General features: G+C 39.4%; 1 protein-coding gene across 3 annotated transcripts in view; it reads left to right on the forward strand.

Annotated features, from left to right (window-relative positions):
* OSBPL9 (oxysterol binding protein like 9) overlaps nt 1–13,863 on the forward strand; it is a 95,701-nt gene that overhangs the window by 50,715 nt on the left and 31,123 nt on the right. For 2 of the 3 annotated variants that reach the window (XM_063427808.1, XM_063427810.1), the window contains 4 exons: nt 605–652; nt 1,823–1,852; nt 2,292–2,342; nt 10,107–10,145. In XM_063427808.1, the coding sequence (XP_063283878.1) occupies nt 605–652; nt 1,823–1,852; nt 2,292–2,342; nt 10,107–10,145 (168 nt within the window). The remainder of the gene's footprint in view (nt 1–604; nt 653–1,822; nt 1,853–2,291; nt 2,343–10,106; nt 10,146–13,863) is intronic. The other variant, XM_063427809.1, reaches the window with a different exon arrangement.

A 13,863-nucleotide genomic window follows, 5' to 3' on the forward strand; every position in this document is an offset into this window, starting at 1 on the left:
CAGTTAGACTGTGAGCCCATCAAGCCCAGATCATAATATGTCCACAATGCTAGGATCTACTTCAGTGAGCAGAGGGACGAAACGCATCTGTATTTACCAAATTTTAGGACCTGCTAAGGAACAGATGATTGTTAGTACTTCCTCTTTGAATTCTATGGTTTTACATATCAGGACCTATCTTTTTCCCATGACTGTATACCCCCACTGAATTAGCCTCAGACCGGATTATTCACTTAACTGTGAATATATTTGGAGATGAAATCTGTATTGAAAATCAGGCACATATTGCTAATCAAGAAACATTTGTTGCCTCTGGTTCTCCGTTCTGATTTACAAACATTCAGAGAATAGTGAATAGCCCTGTACGATCTGGAAAAACAGGAACATGGCCAATGTTAATGAGGGTTTTTTTTTGTTTCAGGGCTCTTTAATGCAGATATTTTGTATAATTTAAAGGCTTCTTTCCTCCCTCTTTAGTTGTTTCCATTGCATTAGATTATTATAAGTCTTAGTACTGTGCGATGCCTAAAATACAAATTGCAATACATTATTTATGAAAATGGTTCACAAAGCATTTTTTTTCCTTTTTTCTTTCCTTCTTTAGTTGTTTGATGACAAAATTCAAAACTGCAAGGATGATGAACAGAGGAAGGCAAGTACCACTCCAAGTGGGAGTTTATATAGAAGCATAAGATGTGTGGGCTTTTCATTGCATTTGCCAGTAGTAGAATTACGTATAGCCTTTCATATTAGGTTTAAAGTGCTCTGTCCTCAAATCATCCCCCAGCCCATGCATCTCGCTCTAGCTCCCCCAAACTACTTAGTAGTTTGCTTGTTTTTTGTGTTTTTTTTTTTTTTTTCTGCTTGTCTCATCGGGTCTTCTTTTGCTCTGCTGCTATTTTAGCAGTCAGCCTCCCTAATGGGCATGCACAAATTGCAGGGTTCACCATGCCTTTGGAGGACCTCCGTTGGCTTCCTTAGACCTGTGTTGACTCTAGGGATCATGCAAGAGGCCACAAGAGGATCCATGATATGACACTGGAGGGAGGGGAGTAGAGCGCTTGACAGCCAAATGACCAATTTGACAATCGACCTGGAGCTTGACTAAAGCTACACCAACTGTCAACTTTTATAAAATGCAGGTTAGCAGCAGTCCCTAGTTTTTCTTCGGTATAGCTTTAAATATAAGCATAAATGAAATAAAAAAACGGGAGGCTTGTGGGGGGGGGAAAGGTGAGTCTTTTTTAAATACATCTGCTGTTATGATGAAGTTAAATGATACCCTGCACGATATGGGATTCCCTTGTGATGGATCAGCAGATGTACGTTATAAACATCGTGTTCCCTATAGGATTAGTCACGTGTCCGTTCTAAAACGAACATCAGCAGAGCTTTCACAGTACGCCTCATTGTATATATGAACCCAATGTCTAGGGAGAGGGGGCAGCTGCTGGCAGTGTATGTATGCTAGCATAAGGGTTTTGGTGGTTTTTATGGTTTTCCTGTTTTTTTTACTTTTATTTTATTAGTCGATCAGTTTGCCTGTGATGTTTTTAAAAATAAATAAATAAAACACAAGTGTTGTGTAAACCTTTTCAGGTGTTTTGATGTGAAGTTATGCTGTTACAGTCACTCGCTGTATTGCTAATGCAGACAAATAGGCAAATGTATTGGACTAAAATGTCCAGCAGCTTATTTCGAGCTTCCAGAGCAACACCCATTTATACCCCAGTCTCTGTCAACAAGAAATTGCCGTTTATGATTAGTCCGGAGCAAAAGGAGACTTTAGCTAAAATGATTACAATCTGTTTTGCATTTACAGAGAATTGAAAATCTCAAGGACACCACAAGTGTAAGTAACATTGTTGCCTATTTTTAACAAACAACTTTTTTTCCCCTGTAAATTATATTTATGAGTATCTTATTTAAATTTATGGGGGGTTGGAGGGGGAGGAATACAACATTTTTAATCAAGGTCTTCCAGTGTGAGAGCACTCTGTAAACCATAATTTCCCCCCCCCCCCATTTTGCTTTTGAATGTCCCCATAGTATTGGCCCAATATTGTCCAAAAAGATTTAGATTTCATCGTCAAACTGGCGGCTTTACATTTCAGGAGATTACACTTTATTAAGTGTTAACACAGGGATATAGAGAGGCGATGTCCATGATCTGTTAATGAAGTTAAACACTGCAATAAATCCATGGATACTGCATTGTTAATGTACTTTGCGTTACATGCTTTGTTGTGGTAAGGTTACATAGTGATTATAATATTATGTCTGTTTTGTAGAGCATGGTAGAATCAATCAAACACTGCATAGTTTTGCTGCAGATTGCAAAGGTAAGTCACCTTACCATATAATGTATGTATTGGTACTACACACAGCAGTCCCTCCAAGCACGCATTTCCTATGTCTTTGTCTTTTAGGGAATTGTTAGAAAGCTTGTTTATATTTTTTTCCATGTAAGAAATGTAAACCCTCCTTTAAAACAATGTTTTCTTTTACATCATGTTTCAGCCCTGTTGGTCAATTACAACGTGGCCACAAATATTCTCCTTTTTTTATGAAATTGATAAATACTTTGAAGTGTGTGTGTGTGTGTGTGTGTGTGTACACCTTCCTCCCCTCTCCCCCCGCCCCCCCTTTTCTCTAAATTGTGGGAAAATGTAGCATGGTTAAATATCCCTGGTCGGTGATATTTAAATTTTCAGGCTCGATTACATTTTCCCTCTTTTCGCATTACTTTGTTGATCCATTTATTATCCATATTTAGCTTGTTTAAATAAATAGAATCATATTGTCCGTCATGGCATGGATATCATTCTTTAACTATATATGTTTTTTAAGGCATTATGTAAATGTTAAAGAAGAGAACCCTAATCCTTTCTGACTTTTAACTACCACAGTCTGAAGGCCAATTTGCAGTTTGATTGACATCGCAAAACTGTAGATACTTCTGGCGTGGTAGAAACCTACAATCTAGTGTTGGATAAACTCTTGACTTTTAGAATTTGGGTGTTGCCAACTATTAATATGCAAATTAGACACAGCCACCAAGTTCAGTGCTAGTAAATATTTTCTTACAGCCTGTAGACAGGGCGGAGGACATCCCAGTATTAGTGACTTAGTACGGTTATGAGAAAACCTTGCTAGCAGACACAATTAGCACACCTTATTAGCGATCACTTTCTATCCTTACTCATAGTACAAATTCAAAGTGAATTGGAGCCCAGTATTTAGTTACTGCTTTGATCTGTCTTCTATTTAAATTTAATACCTCTGTTTGTGAGTTGAGTTGGTCTTGTGGATGATTTGTTTGCCCTCTGCTTCCTGATCTCAGTGTTTCTTAAAAGGATTACATTATAGGCACCCATACCACATCAGCTCATTGAAGTGGTCTGGGTGCACTGACCCCTGTCCCCTTAACTCTGCAGTGTTAATTATTGCAGTTTCTGGGAAACTGCAATAATTACCTTTCACGGTTAAGACTGCCTCTATTGGTTGTAAATCAGACTAAGCACCTCCGGGTGGTTAGGTGACTTTGGTTGCTCTGTATGAGGACATCCAGCATTCATAAAATCTCCATAGGAAAGCATTGCTGCAACGCTTTCCTATGGGAGGGCCTAATGCACTTGCACGTGCCGACCCAGTACAGAGGGACATTGGCACTGGTATCGGGTAAGTACAGTAAGCACAGCTGCGAGGGAGCTATAGTACTAGGAATACAATTTTTTTCCTTTTCAATTTATAGTTTTTATTGAGTTATTATATGCTGTACATAACTAAATCAATATAAAAGAGCATTGAAGTGTACAATGGTAGCTAACATGTAATACGGGGTTTGTGCTCAGTATAACATAACATGGCACTTGACATCTGTCTACTGGCACTGCTGCTCGTATGTAACAGTGAACATTGAATATCTATGGTGCAAGCTGGCATGCTGCAAGCTAGTATGACACCTCCAAGGAAAATCTCTAAGGACCAGGATATCAAATTAATTACAAGGTAACTGGGAAACAACTAAGGTCGAGGTGTTCTTTATGGCAGGAGGTTTTAATTATGGACTGGAACTTTGGTTGGGGATCATCGCCAGGAGGGTGCTCCCCAAGACAGTCTCGGCAGTCGTTGTATGGTGCAGTTTCTTGGCCCGCCCCTTTACTGTAGCTTGGTGGTAGGCTCTGGTTGTAATGGGGTCTGCAGACGCAGACCCAGATCCCTGAAGAATATCTCCGGGTCATCCGCCGACGTCAAGGTATGGAACTCTTCTCCATGTGTGGCCACAAGGGACCCTTCAAATCCTGTCTGTATTTTATGGAACAGTCTCTGAGTCTTTTAGCTACTGGTGCCAATTTCCTTCTTTCCACCAGATCAGAGAAGGGGATGTCGCCGTAAACAGGCACTGTGCAACCATCAAAGGATATAGATCCCTGAGCTCTGGAGTAGTTTAGTATAGCATTCCTCACTGCTACATCTCGTGTTATGTCAATGGTGTCTCTGGGGCCTCCCTCTGGCGCCGTAGCGGATTTGCTCACTCAAAATACTGACTGGGGGGGGGGGGTCTGTGCTCGCTCTGACACCCACAGTTGCAATTGGGCTTTTGGTAAATTGCAGTAGCCTCTCGCCGCCGACCGTCTCAGGGATCCCTCTGAGGCGTATGTTACGGCGCCTGTGGCACGTCTCCAGCGTGTTTACTGCTCAGCTGAGCCACTGTACTTGGGAGGAAAGGGCTTCAATTTGTGAACTGGCAGCCCGCAGTTGTCAGTCTCTGGCAGCCTCCTGCTCCTCCACCACTTGCGCTTTCTGGTGGACAATTCCCATCTCAGCCTGAACTTCCTGTAGAGCCGACTTCGAGACTTGCCGGAGGCTGTGAGGAGTTTTTTGATGTCTCCCTTCGTGAATGGGTATGAGTCCTCATCCGAGTCAGATGCTTGGTAGACACCTCCAGATCGTGGCGAGGTAAAATAATCTCCCTCCTGAAGCCCATCAGACACCTCTGATTCACTTTGGGCTTCGGGCGCCATCTTTGGAGGCGTCTGCGGTGCTGGCCTCTCAAAGGATAGCCTGATGTCCTGCAGACTGGGAGCTTCTGGGTGCTGGTGTCTCTTATTTTTGCGCCCCATTTTGTCTTCTGGTAGGGGGGGTAATAATGTCTCAACTAAAGATTAGTTTTTCCGTGGGTAAAATCTGTTTCTTTTAGTCTGGATGCGGAGCCCCACAACAATATGTCCTCTCTGTTTCTCTGTTGGCTATTATAATTTAATTTTTACTGCTAATCCTGTTACTTTCTTTTTATCGCTTGATTTGTTAACCAAATCGCATTCAATGCTCTTATCAGTGCACTACATAATATATTATGTATATATTTTGCAGAAGAATGGCCCATTTTTGCATCCTTTATTTTGTTCTGTTCTTATTTGGCACGCTAATCTGAATCTTGGTTAAGAAATTCTGCTGACATTCTTTTGTCCTGAAAAACTTTCTATTTTGGTGGGGGAAAAGTTCGACTAAGCCATTTTGTCTTGCAGTGCTCTAGTGTCCATGCACCTGAAATATTGTATCTGAGTTTTTGGCTTAGAAAAGACACAGGCATTGTCTGGCTTTACACAATGGGGTAAAGAGAACCAACCTTATCTACAAGTGCCAGTGAACCTCGAGAGCCACAAAGAAATCAGTCTATCGGTTATTAAAGACAATCCGTTATCAAAGACTATTCACCAAGCAGAAGTGCAGGGTAAACCATGTAACCGGTTACGTGCTAGTGGTGAAATTGGTTTGTTTCTGGCAGATTCAATACATTTTCTCCAGTCAGTAGGTAACTATTTTATGGTGAAAGTTATTTCTTATTTTAGTTATTGGCTCTTATTTTGATGTCATTGTTCACTACTATTCTAAGCAGTGTCGGTTTGTGAGTAATTAAAACAATACCTCATTTATAAGATGTGGAAACATGCTGGCTGCAAATCAGCCAACAAAAGGATAATTATTTTAAGAGAACACCTGCATATTAATTAGACGATGGCTTTGCTAATTACATCTCCCTTTTAAACGTAATCCAGCTACTGCATTTATGGTAAACTAGTCTTTGTAAAATGTTCCATTAAATCAAGGCAATTGTATAAGCCATATTCTAATCCTCCGCACGACTGGGAAATGCAGTCGCGTACATCGAGAACCATCAATACTGTATTTATTTACTTCCTGAAATTCACTTTATTGCAAAACCTCAATCAATAAACTAACTTGCCACTCACAGCTGACTGTGCTGCAAAGCTTGCCTTGATATTCTTCCTGTAGACTTAACCATGAGTTAGGTTTGAGATTCATATCTCCTATCCCTTGACGTAAATTTTTACTGGATTCTGTAATCCTCTCCCTTCCTTTAACAAGCAACACGGACACTTTTTAGGGGTGTTTAGTGCATGCCAATTTACAGATTATGGCCACATTACAACCAGCAAGGAAAGTTGATATTGCTAATTTGTAATTTTTTTTTTGTTATTCCGTTATAAATGTTGTGGAAGACACGTGACTTCCCTTTGACCATGACACCCTGAGGAAGATAATTCAATGTAGTCACACAACAAATATCAGGTTTCACAGACCTGTTCGTTGAAGTGTTAACGGTCAGTGATTCAGAGTAAATAGCCACACTTTGTCCAGTTTTCCTATTTTGGCCCAACATCTAATGTTAAAGTTGATTTCCTGACCGATCAGATTTTGGCAAGTAATCCCATTAGTTGGAAAGTAATTTTTAAAAATGCTTTATTTTTTTAAAAATTGTCATTCCGCCTTTGAATGGTATATCTAGAGTGTTTGACATTAATCTGTCTGTCTTTTGTTTTGTGTGTCAATACATAAGCAAAATTTACTTTCTTTGCGGTATGTCATAATAAAACTTCTATGGGAGCCAGTTGGTTGGAACAGTCACATAGCATCCATCCCATTCCAGGCAACTTCCCACAATAAATTGTTTAATGTAGTACACCACCTTCCCCAGAGCAAAGCAGACCCACTTAACACTGAGAGTAGTCTAATAAATCTGTTTCTCACAATTGATTTCAGTATATATTATATTACAATTGAAGAATTGGTGCCTAAGTTATTTAGTCGTACAATTGATGAATGTGTTGCCAAGCCAATTCAATGTACTGAATATGCATCCATTCCAGAAAAGGTTAGGAACATGGCAGTAAATCACATATGAACTGCCTTTTTAAGGAGGGGGCCATAGTTGGTGGGTAATTAATTTTCAGTAAGTGATTGATCCGGGCACATTTTTAATTTTATAAAACAAACTTAGATTTGTGTGTGCTTTAATCAAGAGGAATATGCTTATCAATTCTATCAGTATACCAATTTGAAGTTTTTTTTGTTTTTTTTTCAATAAAACAAAGCTGCTACAACACTAAATGTGTAATTCTCCCCAAACCACACACACTTATTGCATATACAGAAAATAATGGAGCGCTATCTTAGTGTAGTACATAGACCAGTCATATATACATATGTACTAAAAGACACTTGGCTTAATTAGTTATTTCTTCAATTCTGTGTGTTCCTTTAAATAGAGAAATGAACTGCAATATTGTAAAAATATTAAAAACTGCAAGATATATGAAAACGCCAATTGCAACTTAGCTCTGGTATGTATCGCTTATTGGTCCGTTCTGGGCTACTACTCCCCCTTCTGGATCTTGTAGTGAATTTTTAATTTAATTTTTTTCTTTGGGTTATGTCTGTTGCTGCTGTCATAAGGTACAGTGACGGGAGTAACTTTCTGTAATATTACGATTTATAAAGTGCCATCAAATTCCGTAGCGCTGAACAATAGACGGACTAACAAACCTGTAATTGCAACAAGATGAGCTGGACGCACAGGAACAGAGGGTGTTGAGGGCCCTACTCTGAGCTTACGTTCTATAGTGAATGGGGTAATTGGCACAAGAGGTAAGGGAAGGATGTATTTCATGTATGCGGAAAAAGTAAGTTGCTAGAACAGTGAAGGGTTAGTTTTGGATGACACGATTGCAGAATAGGAAGCAGGGAGGGTAACCACAATGCGGGGAGAGAAGTCTATTAACCGTTTAATTGATGTGATTTCTTAAAGAAGTGAGTTTTTAATGATCTGTTGAAGGAACTGAGAGTGGGTGAGAGTCTAACAGAGCAGGGAAGGGAATTCCATAGGAAAGGCAAGCGTCAGAGATATGGATACGGACAGGTAATAGATGCAGATCTTCAGCAGAGCATAGGGCCCAGGACATACTTTTGTATCAGTGAGGATAGGTAGGAACAGTGTAATGTAAAGATTTGTAAGCAAGCACCAGAATTTTAAATATAGCCCTATATCTTACATGAAGCCAATGTAAGGACTGACAGAGGGGGCAGGTGTGGGAGGTGCTGGCGGATAGGAAGATTAGCCTTGCAGTCGCATTCATTATCGATTGTAACGGGGCAAGTTGGGAACACTTAAGACCATTGAGAAGCGGATTGCAGTAGTCAAGGCCAGCGATGATAGCAGCATGGAACAGCACCCTGACCGCATCTAGCGTTGGATAAGGACGCATGCGAGCTATGTTTTTGAAATGGAAGCGGCAGCATTTGGCAAGTGACTGTACTTGAGCGATGGAGAGGTCACAGAAAGCCTGCGAGGTAGAAGTGATGGTAGCGCCGTTGACTTGGAGTGAGACACACTGGAGTGTCTTGAGGGACGAAAAACAAGAAGCTCTGTTTTGGACAAGTTTAAGGAAATGAGCTGCCATTCAGTTGGAAATAGCAGAAAGGCAATCAGAGAAACAAGTCAAGAAAGACAGCGAGAGTACAGGAGAGGACAGATACATTGGTGTGTCATCCACATAGAATTGATAATGGAAGCCAAAACAACTGATGGGTTTATCGAGGGAGGTAGTCTAGATTGAGAACAGTAGGGGAGCAAGGACAAATCCTTTGAGAACTCTGACAGGGAGGGGTTTCAGAGGAGAGGAAGAGCCAGAAAAAGAAACTCTGAATGTGTGGTGGGAGAGGTAGGAGGAGAACCAGGAAAGTGTAGAGTCTCCTAGACAGAGATTACGGAGGATGAGAAGTTGTTGAGTTTTCTTCTGATCTGAAGAAGGGTAAGTTTTAGCTAAAACTGTGGGAGAGAGCGATATAATAGGGTCAAATATACCTGCAATACATTTATGGAATGGGGAGATGCACAGATAAGGCGATAGTCCAGCAAAAGCAAACATTTGGCTAGGTATCCATAAAAGAGGAGGAGGATGCAGAAATCAGAGAAACGTCTCAAGAGAGATGTACAGTTGTGGTGCTTAGAGAATCCATTTAAAGGGACCCATCTGAGCAGCACAACCACTACTCTATGCCAGGAGTCTCTTGGCTCAATGCCGCTTCTTTATTTTATTTTACTTTTTTTTTGTTCTGTCATATTGTTTGAGAGTGGTTGAATCCCAGGAAAAAGCCCCAGGTTTTGTCAAGAGAAAACTTTCCCTCTGCCCCTCTGATAACACGGAATGTACTCTTTACAGTATCTGTTTTGTTGAACTAGGATGGTGGTGATAGGCTGTAACTGCTGGGATTCATACATTTCACCGGTCAAGCAGGTAAAGATTCCAAAGACCAGAATGTAACAACCGTATTGAAGTTATTTATCCCTTTTAATGATGCCTGTTCCTGGCTCTTTTTGTGTTTGTCTCATCACTTATTTAGACTCTGAGTGCGTCTCATAGAATACATGGTCTGGTTGAGTTTCTCTGTGATGTTACTTCATTTAATGAATGCATCTGCTACATATATACACAAACCTAGCTTTTATTGGCCATTACGTTTTAGTGCGTCTCCACTGTTTATCCATAAGTGGATGCGTACTTTAGGAATTCTCCATAAAACACCTTTCTTCTAATGGATCTAGGCTTGGGTAAAGTGCTTCTCTTGGAAGGGATTGCTGTGTTAATGTCTTTCCGTGTTACACTATTGCTGCTTACGTTGACCATAACATTTTATCTGTAGAAGATGATGCAATCTTTGTTCACTTCCTGGTTCAGAAGCTGTTGTACCTGCCCTAACCTTTACTGCATGTTCACCTTCTTAACATTTCTTTTCTTAAGGATCAAACTAATGAGGACAAGCACGCAGATGGACTTATAGTAAGTTTACACCTAATGTTCTACTTCCCTTTCTATCTACAGAACTCACCTGAACCTAACGAAATGATCTTCCTCCCCCTCCTTTAATTTAGCATTCTTCACCTCCCCTGCAAAATCAGCACTCGCAGTAAAGCAGGGATGGTGGTCTCCAGTTTAATTTTGGGGATGCGATGAATCCAAGTTCTTAGTGTTTGATTTGCTTTGTTCCAAATTCAAAGTTCTTCCAGATTTAATCCACACATATAGCTTAGCGACAATAAAATCGATCAAGTGGCCATAACATGTAATGAACTACAGGATCCCATGGGACCTGGGGCCAAGCTTATAACCATGTCAGTTGCATTAATGGACCTCCAAAGTGTCCCCATACCTATTATTTAAAGGGGGCATTTGCAAATGTATGTGTATGACAAGATTCCACTTGGAAAGAAATATAATTTAATTTAACAGTGTGCTGTTGGAATTGAGTAAAATATTTTTGGAAAATATTACTCAAACTCAGCTTGCCTATGTCATATGTCATATAACTCACTTAAGATGCTGGCTAAGCTTATTTGGCACAGGTAACAAATTACATTAACATTTACTGACAGTGTTAAATGACTTCCAAAGTAATCACAAAAGTAAATGTCACCTTTGAATCATACCACCTAAAAAGCTGTTTGAAGTGTTTATAGTGAAAGGTATTCTCTGGAATAAATAACACCCTTTCACCAATCTATGCACATGGAATCGTGGGAAGGAGATTGATTTACATAGAATGCCAGACTGTGCCTTCAAATCAGAGAAAAAAAGGCATGTTCTTTCCAACAACTTAAGTAACAAACAAACTACTACTAATGGCTTATGTTCTGTGAGACGTGTGCTGCTGCACCCAAACTGGCAGTTCCTCTTAAAAATATAGTGAAATTAGAGTTTGTGGAAAGAAGAGCAATCTTAACTCAAACTTCAAATGTGCAGGACAGAAAAAGGAGACACAGCTGTAAACTCTTGCAGTTTAATGATCTGAGCCCTGTACTGCTGGGGAGTAATGGAGGTGGGCATAGGCACCCGTCAGACTCCGGGTAAGAAGGCGAACCATTCTAAAACGGTTTGACTACTTACAAAAGGGGGGTCGCCAAGCATACTGTATGGGGTTATGGTGATTGTAGTGATCACTTTTAAGGTGTACATTTTAGCTTTTATCCATCTACAATATACATACAAAGTTACTGAATTCTCTTTACTGTCCTATTTTAGTATTTTGCTTTCACTCTATTTGGTCAGTATTGGAAATGTACCCTTGTGTAATTGGTGTTGGTTATAGGGTTTTTTAAGGAATATTCGCTCTGTCTTCCCCGAGGGCAATGTAAATTATACTTTCGATCAAATTATCTTGTATGAGTTGATTTAGTGGTAAAGGGAATAATTGATGCATTTTCACAAACTATGCTAAAATGGGACTGATTTTGTGCTTAATTTACACATTTCATTCTCCTTTTTATAAAAAAATTATTGAATAGAACAAGAGTCTTCTAGGTCAACAGGAAATCCATCCTGCAGCACCCCTAATATTTTGGATTTGGGAATTACCCAGTATGTGTATTGTTAAAGGGAACACATGTTGCATAATGTTAAGATGTAAAATGATTGTTATTCTATGGAAAAGCAATAACCGTTTAGATTCCTCTGTGTCGCCTTATATGTAATGTATATAACACACCTAGGAATCTGCTTGTGGATTTGCCACACCATCAGGGTTTGTTAAAATAAATTGGTTTATGTGACATGTATGAACAGATACAAATTGGATAACCAACTGTATACTGAATATAGTGTTATCATTTATAGACCCAAAACATCAATAGGAGCAGACCGTTATCCTCACCAAGCACTACAAGACCAAGTCACATAGTTTCATACGATGCATCTCTGTGTCTGACAGCCATTCACTACAGTGAGAACTCAGTGAGTTTCAAATTTAAGGTCAAAATAGCCGAACTGGAAACATTCTCTAAGTCCGCTATGCTTTCAGTTCAGCTAATCTGGCCTTAAGTTTGAGTTCTGTTAGTAATAACCGTGTGAGTGGTTCTTGGGGAATAGTTGTGAACACATAAGAGGGATTCTTTAGTGCCATAAAAACCCCATGAGTCACTTACCACGCTTCTCCCCGCCAACTTCAGCCTGTGGTTGAGACCTAATGCGCATGTGTGGCAATGGCCGCACTCGCATTAGTATCTCCTCATAGGAAATCATTATTAAATGCTTACCTGAGGGGGGAAAAACTGACGCTGGAAGTCCTCATGCAGAGCGTGAGGACGTCCAGCGTCCGATAACGGACCAAAGGTCCATTTGGATTCCAGAAGTCCCTCTATTGGCTGTCTGGTAGAGCAACTGCAATAATTACCACTGTAGGGTTAAGGGACATGGGACATTGCACCAGACCACTTCAATGCGCTGAAGTGCTCTGGGTGCCTACAGTGTCCCTTTAACAAAGTTTTACATGTGGGAAAAATCGTCAAGCACAATCTATTGGTTTCCTTGGTGATTGCTCCAGGTTTAGAACCAATGTTTATGGTTTTTCTTTTCTTCAATACATTTCTGTGATCTCAGACTTCCCAAACCATTCACCTGATGCTCTTATTTATCCCAATTTGCTCTAATTACCACTACAAGGTTTATTTGCTAAATGTTACTCAACAATTTTTGCTGTGAATCTCACTTATTATGTTTAGTTCCCTTTCAATGCTCCATCCAGCAATCCTGCTGGACCAACACGGTATATATTCTGGGGGAGTGAGGTTTGTTTAACTCTTTAGATCAGTGGATTTGTTAAATCCTGTTCTAATGTGCATTAGAGCCCTTTCTGTGAATCATTGTTTTGCCAATGGCTTAGAAGTTCCACTTTAGATGTTAACCCTTTAATGTCCATGACAGAATGATTCCAGTCTATATATAGTCCGCTTATTTAAAATAAAGTGGCATGTCGAGTATGGACAGCTGTGACAGCTATTTGCTCATAGAGTAGCTTCATTCATATATTTTCATGAATGAATAGTGTAAGATGATGGTTGTAACGGGATTGCATGTAATAGAGCAGTTCTATTACACAGTATCTCTGTGTCAACAGAAACTTTTTATATTTGACTATTTGTTTATTTTTTTCTATTTTGTTTTGGATATATATATATATATATATATATATATATAGAGTAGATAGCACTCCACGGACTCAATTTGTAAAAATAAAAATTAACTTTTAATGCTCCAAGTTAAAAAAAAAAAAAATCGACGTTTCAGTCTGATTGGTCAGACTGAAACGTCGATTTTTTTTAACTTGGAGCATTAAAAGTTAATTTTTATTTTTGCAAATTGAGTCCGTGGAGTGCTATCTACCTTCTTCTTTATATTTTTGCCAGACAAGCACCCGGCATTAAATATTGTCCACAGTGAGTGCAACACTACTTGTATGTATGTATGTGTATGTATGTATGTATATGTATATGTGTGTATATATATATATATATATATATATATATATATATATATATATATATATATATATATATATATAGCCAACACAAAATAGAAAAAATATATATATATGTATATGTGTATATATTTGGATTGTGTGTAGCTGCCTATCTTTGTAAGTTGCCTTTTATTACCCTTTCTTATATGTACATGAAATATCGGTGGCGACACAAATGGGAAATGTAAGCGGCATCTCTTGCACAAT

Source organism: Pelobates fuscus, chromosome 7 (assembly GCF_036172605.1).
Source record: "Pelobates fuscus isolate aPelFus1 chromosome 7, aPelFus1.pri, whole genome shotgun sequence".
In the NCBI taxonomy this organism is placed as follows: domain Eukaryota; kingdom Metazoa; phylum Chordata; class Amphibia; order Anura; family Pelobatidae; genus Pelobates; species Pelobates fuscus.